This window comes from Suncus etruscus, chromosome 15 (genome assembly GCF_024139225.1).
Source record: "Suncus etruscus isolate mSunEtr1 chromosome 15, mSunEtr1.pri.cur, whole genome shotgun sequence".
Lineage (NCBI taxonomy): Eukaryota > Metazoa > Chordata > Mammalia > Eulipotyphla > Soricidae > Suncus > Suncus etruscus.
The window spans coordinates 33801347-33813819 of record NC_064862.1 but is presented as its reverse complement, the minus strand read 5'-3'; the positions used below and the strand labels follow the sequence as shown (position 1 = coordinate 33813819).

Genomic DNA, 12473 nt, shown 5'->3' with positions numbered 1-12473 from the left:
GGTTCCTCCTGACTCACTCACTCTGCTCAGAAATCACTCCTGGCAGGTTAGGGGGACCATATGGGATGCCAGGATTCAAATCACCGTTGGTTCTGGGTTGTCACTTGCAAGGCAGACGCCCTGGTCACACTTGGAGGTACTCAGGTGGTACTCCTGGCTCTCCACTCAGAAATTGCTCCTGGCAGGCTCCGGGGACCATATGGGATGCTGGGGATCGAACCCAGATTCATCCTAGTTCGGTTGCATGCAAGGCAAATGCCCTGCCACTGTACTATCTCTCTGGCCCTAAAAATTATATTTACATCTCTTGGCTTAAGAGGTAGAGCTTTGGGGCTGGTGAGATACCATGGAGGTAAAGCATTTGCCTTGCATGCAGAAGATATGTGGTTTGAATCCCGATATCCCATATGGTCCCCTGAGCATACCGGGTGTGACCCCAAAAAAAAAAAGAGCTTTGTGGGGCCATACCTGATAGTGCTCAGGGGTTAAACTCCTGGCTTGGGGGACCATATGGGATGTCAGGGATCAAACCCAGATCTGTCCCTGATCAGCAGCATGCAAGGCAAATGCACTACCACTGTGCTAATTTTCCAGCCCCCTATTAGGCAGATTTCTTACTGGTTTTGGGGGGTCATACCTGGCTGGCTCGGGGTACCATATGGGATACCGGAATTTGAACCACTGTCTGTCCTGATCTGCTGCCTGCAAGGCAAACGCTCTACTGCTGTGCTATCTCTGACCCTCATAATTATCTTCTCTTACTCCTGGCTGTCTGCTCAGAAATAGCTCCTGGCAGGCACGGGGGACCATATGGGACACCGGGATTCGAACCAACCACCTTTGGTCCTGGATCAGCTGCTTGCAAGGCAAACGCTGCTGTGCTATCTCTCCGGGCCCTTTCTTTTTGTTTTTAATTTTTGGACCATACCTGGCTACACTCGGTATTCTTGGCACTGTTGACCATATGGTGCCATGAATCAATCCAAGGCAAACTCCTTAACAAGAACAGATACTAAGCTTGGTCTTAGACAGAGAAGCAATCAAGGGCTACTCTGGTGGTTACTCTGAACATGCAGTGCCAGTGCCGGTGATCAAATGTGGGCTTCCCATATGCAAAGCATTACTCTACTACAAGTTCTTTAAACAACCATCCCAGGCTAAAATGACATTGTCTCTTTTTTAGTTTTTGTTTTAGGGCCACACCCAGCGGCATTTGGGTTACTCCTGGCTCTGCACTCAGAAATTGCTCTTGCCAAGCTTGGGGGACCATATGGGATGCCGGGAATCAAACCACTGTCCATCCTGGGTTGGCTGTGTGCAAAGCAAACTTGCTGTAGCACTGTGGTATCGCTCCAGCCCAACCTGAGGTTACTTCTAACTCTCACTCAGGAATTACCCCTGGTGGTGCTTGGATGCCAGTGATCAAGCCAAGGCTGGTTTCACGCAGAGCAAGCATCCTGTCTCCTATACTATTTCTTTTTTTTTTTTTTTTTTTTTGTGGTTTTTGGGTCACACCCGGCAGTGCTCAGGGGTTATTCCTGGCTCAGAAATTGCTCCTGGCAGGCACGGGAGGACCATATATGGGACGCCGGGATTCGAACCGATGACCTCCTGCATGAGAGGCAAACGCCTTACCTCCATGCTATCTCTCCGGCCCCTCCTATACTATTTCTTTTGTCACTAAAATGACATTACATTCTTTCTATTTAGTATAGATAAACTGTTACTCATTTGACTATGATGTTGGTTCGAATCCCGGCATCCCATATGGTCCCCGAGCCTGCCTGGGGCAATTTCTGAGCGTCAAGCCCAGCCTAACAACTGAGACCGTTGCCCTGTGTGACCCAAAAACCAAAAAAGAAAAAAAAGAAATTCCCTGGATAATATCCAAAGCTCAACAACTGATATGTTGCGCGCAGCAAGACAAGAATTCTCGGGGCCTGGAGAGATAGCACAGCGGCATTTGCCTTGCAAGCAGCCGATCCAGGACCAAAGGTGGTTGGTTCAAAATCCCGGTGTCCCATATGGTCCCCCGTGCCTGCCAGGAGCTATTTCTGAGCAGACAGCCAGGAGTAACCCCTGAGCACCACCGCCGGGTGTGGCCCAAAAACCAAAAAAAAAAAAAAGAATTCTCCAGGAGATAAGCTGTTATCTCAGTGGGCTTGAACATGTTTTGTATATAGGAGGCCCAGGTTTAGGTACAACCTCCAGCACCACATGTGTCTTCTGAGCACTACTGGGAGTGGGCTACCTTTCCCCCACCCAAGAAAAGGGGTTTTTATATGAAAAAGATTATTTTAAAACAGGGCTCAAGGGCCCGGAAAGATAGCACAGCGGTGTTTGCCTTGCAAGCAGCTGATCCAGGACCAAAGGTGGTTGGTTCGAATCCCGGTGTCCCATATGGTCCCCCGTGCCTGCCAGGAGCTATTTCTGAGCAGACAGCCAGGAGTAACCCCTGAGCACCGCTGGGTGTGACCCAAAAACTAAAAAAAAAAAAAAAAAAAAAAAAAAAACAGGGCTCAAGGGACCATATTGGGTGCAAAAAATAAAACCAAGCACCCTACTGCTTTAAGAATATAGCAGTTTGGGTTTTTTTTTTTTGTTTTTGTTTGGTTGGTTTTTGTTTTTTTGGATCAGACCTGACCCTGCTCAGGGGTTACTCTTGGCTCTGCGCCCAGAAATCCTCCTGGCAGGCACAAGGGACCATATGGGATGCCGGGATTTGAACCACTGTCTGGCCTAGATCAGCTACATGCCAGGCAAACGCCCTACTGCCGTGCTCTCTCTCCAGCTTAAGTATTTATTGTAGGAACCTATGAAATAGGTAGTTAGAGATTTGTCTTTTTTTTTTTTATATCACACTCAGCAGTGTTCATGGGTTACTCCTGGCTTTATGCTCAGAAATCACTCCTGGCAGGCTCGGGCACCATATGGGATGCCGGGATTCAAACCGGGGTCTGTCCTGTGCTGGCCGCTTGCAAGGCAAATGACTTACTGCTGTCTATTGCTCCGCCCCCTTGTTTTAGAGATAAACTGATGCTGCTGAATGATTTTTTGTAGAAAATGTTCTGCTTTCACGGTGTGAAGCTTACTATTTAAAGAGTGGTGATCTCAGATATAACTACACTAACAACTATTATGACTGATAAAGAGAATGCCTTTCTTAAAATTAGGCAGGGGGAAGGGAAGGGAAAATAGGGAACATTGGTAGCAGGAAATTGCACTGGTGGGGGGCCGTGTACATTTTATGATGAAGCTCGACTACAAACGTGTTTGTAATCATGGTGCTTAAATATATTTTAAGAAATATAAACTAGGGAGCCGGAGAGATTGCACAGCTGTAGGGCATTTGCCCTGCACGCAGCTGACCCAGGAAGGCTGGTGATTCGAATTCTGTCCTATATGGTCCCCCAAGCCTGCCAGGAGCGATTTCTGAGTACAGAGCTAGGAGTACCCCCTGAGCGCCATAGAGTATGACCCCAAAACTTAACTTTTTATCTTTTAAAATTCATTATCCGGGGGCCGGGCGGTGGCGCTAAAGGTAAGGTGCCTGCCTTGCCTGCGCTAGCCTTGGACGGACCGCGGTTCGATCCCCCGGTGTCCCATATGTCCCCCAAGCCAGGAGCAACTTCTGAGCACATAGCCAGGAGTAACCCCTGAGCATTACCGGGTGTGGCCCAAAAACCAAAAAAATAAAATAAAATAAATAAAATTCATTATCCATAAATATATGTAAATTTTAAAGTGGATAGCATATCCGATGTATGCGATGGCGTAGTGACACAGGGTGTTTGCCTTGTACTCAACCAAGCCAGGACCTGGGTTTGATCCCTGGCATCCCATATGGTGCAGAGGGTAGGAATAATCACTGAGTGCTGCATGGTACACATATGGATGTGTACCATATTTCAGTAATTTCATTGTCTATTTGGGATTGGGGTTTTGTTTTTGGTTTTTAGGCCATACTCGATGCTCAGGGCTTACTCCTGGCTCTACACTCAGAAATCGATACTGGCGGGCTCAGGAGACCTATGGAGTGCTGGGGATTGAACCCAGTTGACTGTATTCAAGGCAAATGCTGTACCCGCTGTGCTATTGTTCTGGCCCCAGTATCAGTTTTTAAAGCAATTTTTATATTTTACTCATTAAATACCTAATTTAATGGCTTATAGCAGTGTTCCTCAACCAAAAAAAATGTTCTCCTTCGGGAGCTGGAGAGTTTACACGGTATCTAAGGCACTGACTTGCCTTGTACCCACATTTTCGATACCAGGATCACATGTGTTCCTACCAAATGCCACCAGAGATCTCTCCTGAGCACTGCCAGATATGGCCTAACGACCACTATCCCCTCCCCCAAAATAGTTCTTTTGACAGTTTAAGGTATCTCTAGATTTCTCTTTGTGGGGATTGTTAGGGACTTCAGTAATTTAGTGCAGGCCCAAGGACATGCTGCTTTTGTGCGCTGCAGTACAAATGCCAGGGTAGGTCACCTTGGCAGTGCTGGGGCAACCAGGGGGTGCTGAGAATTCAACCTGGTTTGGACACATGCTCCTGTAGTATCTTCAGTTCTTTAATTATACATTTTTTTAATCCCCTGCCCAAATAAAACTCTTGTATTACAGTAACAATATAATCATACTGTTTTGTCTAGATGAACAAAAGAACTGGACAGCCCATGATTCATATCTACTTGGACAAGGAAACAGGAAAACCCAAAGGTGATGCTACAGTGTCCTATGAAGACCCACCAACTGCCAAAGCAGCCGTAGAGTGGTTTGATGGTAAGAGTACTAGATCAGGGCCCGGAGAGATAGCACAGCGGCGTTTGCCTTGCAAGCAGCCGATCCAGGACCAAAGGTGGTTGATTCAAATCCCGGTGTCCCATATGGTCCCCCGTGCCTGCCAGGAGCTATTTCTGAGCAGATATCCAGGAGTAACCCCTGAGCAACGCCGGGTGTGGCCCAAAAACCAAAAAAAAAAAAAGAGTACTAGATCAATAGTGTGTACTTACTGGCATTTTAACTTGAGCTGCTCTGAGGCCTGGGAAGATCCTAAATAAACTCTGAATGTCTGATCCCTCTGTAAAGAAGGGTTTTTGTGGGGTGGAAAGATCACTTAATGGGCTGCATTCATGCTTTGTGTTAAGAAGGCCCAAGTTCAATCTCTGTCACTATATGTTCCCTGAAGCACATCTGAAAATGAACGGGAGAAGGGGGGGGGGGTTTAAGGAAAAAGCAAAGCGGGTGACTTGCCTTGCACAAAGTCAACTCAAGTTTGATTTCTGGCATCCCATAGGTCCCCTGAGCCTATCAGGAGCAATTTCTGAGCACAGAGCCAGGAGTAACCCAAGTACTACCAGATGTACTGCTCTGTGGCCAGAGCAATAAAATAGCTGTTAGGGTATTTGCCTTGCATGCAGCCAGCCTGGGTTTATTCCCTTGCAACTCATATGGTCCCGCAGCACCACAAGAAATGACTCCTGAGCCACAAAAGCCAGGAGTAACCCTTGAGTACTGCCTGGTGTGGACCCCCAAAGATAATATTTTGGGGCCAGGGGACAGGTTAAAAGTTTGACAGCTCAGGGCCATAGATAGCATAGCAGGTAAGGTAAGGTGTTTGCCTTGTACATAGCCCACTAAGGTTCCATCTGTGTCATCTTATATGGTCCCCCTGAGCACAGAACCAGGGGGTTCTGCCGGTGTGGCCCAAAAACAAACAAAACACTTAGACAGCTCACATAGACAGGCCTCTTTCTCTTCCTTCTCTCTCCTTCCCTCTCCCTTCTTCCTCCAGGAATACTCTGCAGGAATAGCTGGCTTACCCCAAGCACTGATGGGCTCTGCGTCTTGAGGCCATAGCATAGATTCTTCTAGCCAGCCCAGGTTGTGAATTTCTGCTTGGAAAAGACAGACAGGCACACATAACACACCCTTGACCACTACTTTGAGGGGCCTCTCAAAATATTTCAAAGAAGGGGCTAGAGTACTTCTTTGTTCCATGGGGATAGGGTACTTGGCTGTGCATGTTGCCTGCACAGGTTCCATCCTAGACATCCCATGTGATCCCTTCAGTGCAGCTGGATGTGACCAGGAAAAAAGGGTGGTGGTGGTCTGTTGGGAGTTTTTTTTGTTTGTTTGTTTGCTTGCTTGTTTTTTTTCCTTCAAAGGAAGGCCAGGGAATTAGCTCAGGGACTTAAAAATTCCAACCTAGGACCAGAATAATAGCACAGCAGTAGGGCATTTGCCTTGCACTGACCCAGGATGGACCTGGCATCCCATATGGTCCCCCAAGCCAGGAGTGATTTTTGTTTGTTTTGTTTTTGTTTGTTTGTTTTTGGGTCACACCTGGGCACTCCTGGCTCTACGCTCAGAAATCGCTCCTGGCAGGCACCGGGAACCATATGGGATGCTGGGATTCGAACCACCTTCCTTCTGCATGGAAGGCAAACGCCTTACCTCCCATGCTATCTCGCCGCCCCCCCCCCCTTTTTTTTTTTTTTTTTTTTTTTTTTTGGCCAGGAGTGATTTCTGAGCACATAGCCAGGAGTAACCCCAGAGTGTCACTGGGTGTGGCCCAAAGAAACAAAAAAAAAGTTTCAGCCTAACCATCATTGAGTGTACCCCCAGCCCTTTCCAAAAAAAGTATTAAAGGATAGGCTGTGGCTGATAGAACATATCTTCACATGTATGTATGAAATCCAGGGAAGGGGTTAGAGCAATAGTATATTGGTAGGTAGGGTGCCTTCCTTGCACATTTTCAGTCTGGTTTAGATCACTAGCATTCCATATGATCCCTGAGCTTAGCATCAGGAGAAACCCCTCAGCTCTATTGGGTCACTTAGGTGCTTTCACGCGCACACACCCATTCAGATTATAGGAGGACACACTGGATAGATGATGAGTTTGATAGATGCTTGATGAGGTGAGATAGATGCTTGAGTTTGATGGCAGAGTTGGAGAAAGAAAAAGGAGCCTGGCATAGTCCCTTGCAGAGGGAATAAAAAGAGGTTTTAATTAATGTTATGTTCTCTTATTCCAGGGAAAGATTTTCAAGGAAGCAAACTTAAAGTTTCTCTTGCTCGGAAGAAGCCTCCAATGAACAGCATGCGAGGTGGTATGCCACCCCGTGAGGGAAGAGGGATGCCACCACCACTCCGTGGAGGTATTCATGGTACTTTTCCATGCATTATATAAATATTGTTATAAAAATGTTACAGGGGACAGAAAGCAGCTAGGTGTTTGCCTTGCATGTGGCCCAACCAGAGTTTATTCCATATGATTCAGTCCCCTGAGGACCATCAGTTGTGACCCAAAAAGCTGTAAAGGAAAATAAAAAGGAAAGATATTAAGGGAGTAAGTGGATAGGTAGCATAGCAGCAGGTGAGGAGCTTTCCTCATACATGGCTTACTCAGCTGAATTCACCAGCACTTTATGGTTCCCCGAAACACCACCAATTGTAGCCCAAAAACAAAAAGTGCCTATACTTGAGTATAAGCCGACCCCCCCTTCATTTTACCCTAAAATGGGAATATTTAGTGACTCGAGTAGAATCTGAGGTAGAAAATGTAGCAGCCACTGGTAAATTTCAAAAATAAAAATATGGGCCCAGAGAGATAGCACAGCGGTGTTTGCCTTGCAAGCAGCCGATCCAGGACCAAAGGTGGTTGGTTCGAATCCCGGTGTCCCATATGGTCCCCCGTGCCTGCCAGGAGCTATTTCTGAGCAGACAGCCAGGAGTAACCCCTGAGCAACGATGGGTGTGGCCCAAAAACCAAAAAAAAAATAAAAATAAAAAATAAAAATATATACCCAAAACAATTACATTAATTGAGGAATCAGTAAATAAGTAAATAAATACATATTACATTTACAATACATGATTGATTGTAGTACTATATACCATTAATATAACACATTAACCATAGTATTCAATGGCAACTTTAATAAAGTGAATAAACCATTTTAAGACAGTAAAGCATTGTAAATAAATGGTTAAAAATCCTGAATCCTGGGGCCGTAGAGGTAGCATGGAGGCAGGGCGTTTGCCCTGCTTGCAGCGGGATGGTGGTTCGAATCCCGGCATCCCATATGATCCCCTGAGCCTGCCAGGAGCCATTTCTGAGCATATAGCCAGAAGTAACTCCTGAGTGCCACCGAGTGTGACACCCCCCCCCCCCAAAATCCTGAACCTTTTTATACTCCAAACCCCTGATTATAAGGATTCAGGATTTATAAACATTTACACTTTACTGCCTTAAATGGGTTTTTTACTTAATTAAATGTGCCATTGAATATTGTGGGTTAAAGAGTTCAGTGGCATACAGTTCAGTTCAGCCGTCTTACCTCTTCAGGTCAGTGCAGTTTATGGACTGAGCTGAAGCACCGCCCCCTCCAGCAGAGGGCAGAAGACAACTGGAGACTACGTGCATTTGATTCTGTTTGCACACACTGAATCAAATAACCTGTATGACCCGAGTATAAGCTGAGTTCAGGGTTTACAGCACTATTTTTGTGCCAGAATAGCTCGGCTTATACTCAAGTATTATGTGGTAAATTTAAAAATCTAAAGAGTCATGGAAGTAGCTCAACATATAGAAGTCCCAGGATTCGGGGGCCAGAGAGATAGCATGGAGGTAGATTATTTGCCTTGCATGCAGAATGATGGTGGTTTGAATCCTGGCATCCCATATGGACCCCTGAGTACTGCTGGGTGTAACCCAAAAACCAAAAAAATGAATTCCCAGGATTCAATCCCCTGGCACCCTCCATCATACCGAAATTTCTCAAGGTGTGGAGAGCAGCAGGGAGATAGCTCAAGGAGCTTGCATACAGGAGCCCAAGTTTGATTCACATCACATGATCCCTTGACACCACCAGGAGTTGGATTGTCAGTGCTGGGCTAGTAAGTTTTATGCTTTGTGGTCTTCACCTGGAAATGCCTGGCCTCCTGTTTAGGAAGCTAATTGAAAGGCCTGGAACATAATTCAGACATGGGGGATGGCCTAGAACATAAAGGAGCACAAGGCAGGTGATGGAACAGCAACGCATCCTTATTGCTGATGTTTTGATGCCTTCAAACCTGGTGCCATATAGAGGTGACTTTATTTGTTCCTGCAGGGCCAGGAGGGCCAGGAGGGCCAGGGGGACCCATGGGTCGAATGGGAGGCCGAGGAGGAGACAGAGGAGGCTTCCCTCCAAGAGGGCCCCGAGGTTCCCGGGGGAACCCATCAGGAGGAGGAAATGTCCAACACCGAGCTGGAGACTGGCAGTGCCCCAATCCGTATGTATTTCTCTTGGCAAATTGATTACCTGCATCTCACTCATCCTCTCAATCTGGGAAAAAAAATGGCAAACCCAGTTTGTTGGTTGGTGGTGAAGAGTCATGTATTGCCTTGCCAGAGTGGTATAAATAAAACAATTTTCAGTGGGTAGATCTCATAATGGTGTTTTAACCTGGGACATGTTTGTGATGGGGTGTAGCATACCTGCTTGGATACCAAGTTTTTCTTTGGTGGTTTAATTTTACACAGGGGATGTGGAAACCAGAACTTTGCCTGGAGAACAGAATGCAACCAGTGTAAAGCCCCAAAGCCTGAAGGTTTTCTCCCACCACCCTTTCCACCCCCGGGTAAGTGCAAATTTTGTGATTACTGTACTCTGAACTTCACTTGATAAACTACACCTGCCCCCTACTGTCAGGTTGCAGTAATTACATCCCTGACACTTCTTTTCTTTTTTTTTTTTTTTTTTAAGCAGTTTAATTGATTGATTGATTGATTGGGTTTTGAGCCCATCTGGCTCTGTTCAGGGGTTACTCCTGGCTCACTCTACTTAGAAATCATTCCTGGAAAGCTCAGGGGACCATATGGGATGCCAGGAATCAAACCGGGTCCTACCCAGGTTAGCCACATGCAAATGCCTTACCACTGTGCTATCTTTCCAACCCCTGGATTTCTTTTTTTTTTTTTTTTTTTTTTTTTTTTTTTTTTGTGGTTTTTGGGTCACACCCGGCAGTGCTCAGGGGTTATTCCTGGCTCCAGGCTCAGAAATTGCTCCTGGCAGCCACGGGGGACCATATGGGATGCTGGGATTTGAACCGATGACCTCCTGCATGAAAGGCAAACGTCTTACCTCCATGCTATCTCTCCAGCCCCGGATTTCTTGATATTGTTTAGGAGCCACACTTGGAGGTGCTCCAGGGTTACTCCTGACTGCACTCAGGAATTAGTCCTGGCAGAGCTCAGGGGAACTAGATGGTACCCTGAGGATAGGGTGTGGATTACCTGGAAAGGGTTTGTTGTTGTTTTGTGTTTTTTGGGGGGTGGGGCCACACCTGTTTGACGCTCAGGTTGGGTTATTCCTGGCTATGCACTCAGAAATTTCCCCTGGCTTGGGGAGACTATAATGGGACACCAGGGGATGGTCTGTCCCAGGCTAGCGCTTGCAAGGCAGATGCCTTATCTCTAGTGCCACCTCTCCATCCCCAACGCAAGGGTTTTATACTCTATATCCAGCCTCTGCCAGAATGTTTAGACTTGAGTATTTGCCGTTTCTGCTCTGGGAAAAGCATCCGGTCCTGAGTATCCTCTCAAACATTACACAAGAGATTTCTCTACCCCATTCTCTTTCCTGTCACTTCTCATATTTCACCTTTCCTTAGGTGGTGACCGTGGCAGAGGCGGCCCTGGTGGCATGCGGGGAGGCAGAGGAGGCCTCATGGACCGTGGTGGTCCTGGAGGAATGTTCAGAGGTGGTCGTGGAGGAGACAGAGGTGGCTTCCGTGGTGGCCGGGGCATGGACCGAGGTGGCTTTGGAGGCAGACGAGGTGGCCCTGGAGGACCCCCTGGACCTTTGATGGAACAGATGGGAGGAAGAAGAGGCGGACGTGGGGGACCTGGAAAAATGGATAAGTATGTGATGGTGAAGAGTAGCTGTGTGCTACTCGGATATTCGATGTGGACCCTTCCCATGTGTAAAGGCAGATTGGCTGGAAGTAGCAGAGGAAGCTGGCACTACGGGTTGGTTAGGTTAGGTTGGAAGGACTTACTTTCCTTGCCCTTGGTAACCCTTTGGTCTCCTTTTTGCTTGCAGAGGTGAGCACCGTCAGGAACGCAGAGACCGGCCCTACTAGACGCAGAAGACCCCGAAGAGCTGCATTGACTACCAGATTTATTTTTTAAACCAGAAAATGTTTTAAATTTATAATTCCATATTTATAATGTTGGCCACAACATTATGATTATTCCTTGTCTGTACTTTAGTATTTTTCACCATTTGTGAAGAAACATTAAAACAAGTTAAATGGTAGTGTGCTGAGTTTTTTTTTTTCCTTTTTTGAAAAGATGGTTGTTTAACTAAGACTAAACAATGGGAACCCTTTGTGAGCATGCTCAGTATCATTGTGGAAAACCGAGAGGGCCTCTAACTGTAACAATGTTCATGGTTGTGATGTTTCTTTTTTTTTTTAAATAAAGTTCCAAATGTTTATAAACAGTCACCCTTCTCAAAGCCTCTGTTCAAAGTCACTGCATGTTGCTTGGCTTGTGTGTTGACCTTCACCCATGAGGATGTGGTGCTAAATATTAGTCAAAGGTTTATCCGATCAGTTTTCTCTTACCAGAAAGAGACAGCTAAACCCAGGCAGGCAATACTATGTTGCAAGGAAGTGGGGGGACTGACCTTGAGCTAGATCTGGAGTGGGACAGGTAGCTCTGATATATTGGGTTTACACAAATTGCCAATGCATCTATTACCATGACTTGTTCATTTTATTGGGGTGGGGGGCCTCACCTGGTGTTGCTTATAGACCTTGAAAGTAGTGGGACTCAAACCTTCCTGGTAGTTTTAAAGACTGCATATCTTTGCCTGTAGGAGACATGGATAGGTTCAGCCCGCAGGTACAAAAAATAATCCCCTTGGGGCCAAGTGATAGCACTGAGGTAGGGCATTTGCCTAGCACACGGCCATCACTGGATTATATCCCAGCATTTTATATGGTTCCCCCAAGCCTGCCATAACCCCTGAGTGCTGCTGGGTTTGATTGGGGCAAACAAAAGTTTTAAATGAAAAATATTCCGGGGCCGGAGAGAAAGCACAGCAGTGAGGTATTTGCCCTAGACACAGAAGGGCAATGGTTCAAATCCTGCCATCCCATATGGTCCCCTGAGCGCTGCCGGGTGTGACCCAAAAAAGAAATACTCCCTTCAGTCAGCAGTGAATCTATTTCCTTCCCACTATTTTTGGTGATCCTTTGTTTCACCTCCTGGGCACACACCTAAGTGAAAGGTCTGGAATAGAGGGCCTGCACAATTCTGTTTTGTCATCCTGGCAGGGAAGTACCCAATGTGGAAGATTCAGGCCTGCTCAATTTTTGTTTTGGGGGCCACACGCAGTTAAACTTAAAGATCACTCCTGGTGGTGCTTTGTAGGTCATATGGGATGCCAGGATTCACCTGGGTCAGCCATGGGCA

General features: G+C 46.6%; 1 protein-coding gene across 8 annotated transcripts in view; it reads left to right on the top strand.

Annotated features, from left to right (window-relative positions):
- Nucleotides 1–11472, top strand: part of EWSR1 (EWS RNA binding protein 1) — a 44892-nt gene extending 33420 nt beyond the window's left edge. For 4 of the 8 annotated variants that reach the window (XM_049788981.1, XM_049788980.1, XM_049788978.1 and 1 more), the window contains 6 exons: nucleotides 4655–4784; nucleotides 7042–7164; nucleotides 9121–9283; nucleotides 9534–9631; nucleotides 10664–10913; nucleotides 11095–11472. In XM_049788981.1, the coding sequence (XP_049644938.1) occupies nucleotides 4655–4784; nucleotides 7042–7164; nucleotides 9121–9283; nucleotides 9534–9631; nucleotides 10664–10913; nucleotides 11095–11134 (804 nt within the window). In that variant the 3' untranslated portion in view covers nucleotides 11135–11472. Of the gene's footprint in view, nucleotides 1–4654; nucleotides 4785–7041; nucleotides 7174–9120; nucleotides 9284–9533; nucleotides 9632–10663; nucleotides 10914–11094 lie in introns of all 8 variants that reach the window. The other 4 variants (XM_049788979.1, XM_049788976.1, XM_049788975.1 and 1 more) reach the window with 1 other exon arrangement.
- Nucleotides 11473–12473: the final 1001 nt, after the last annotated feature.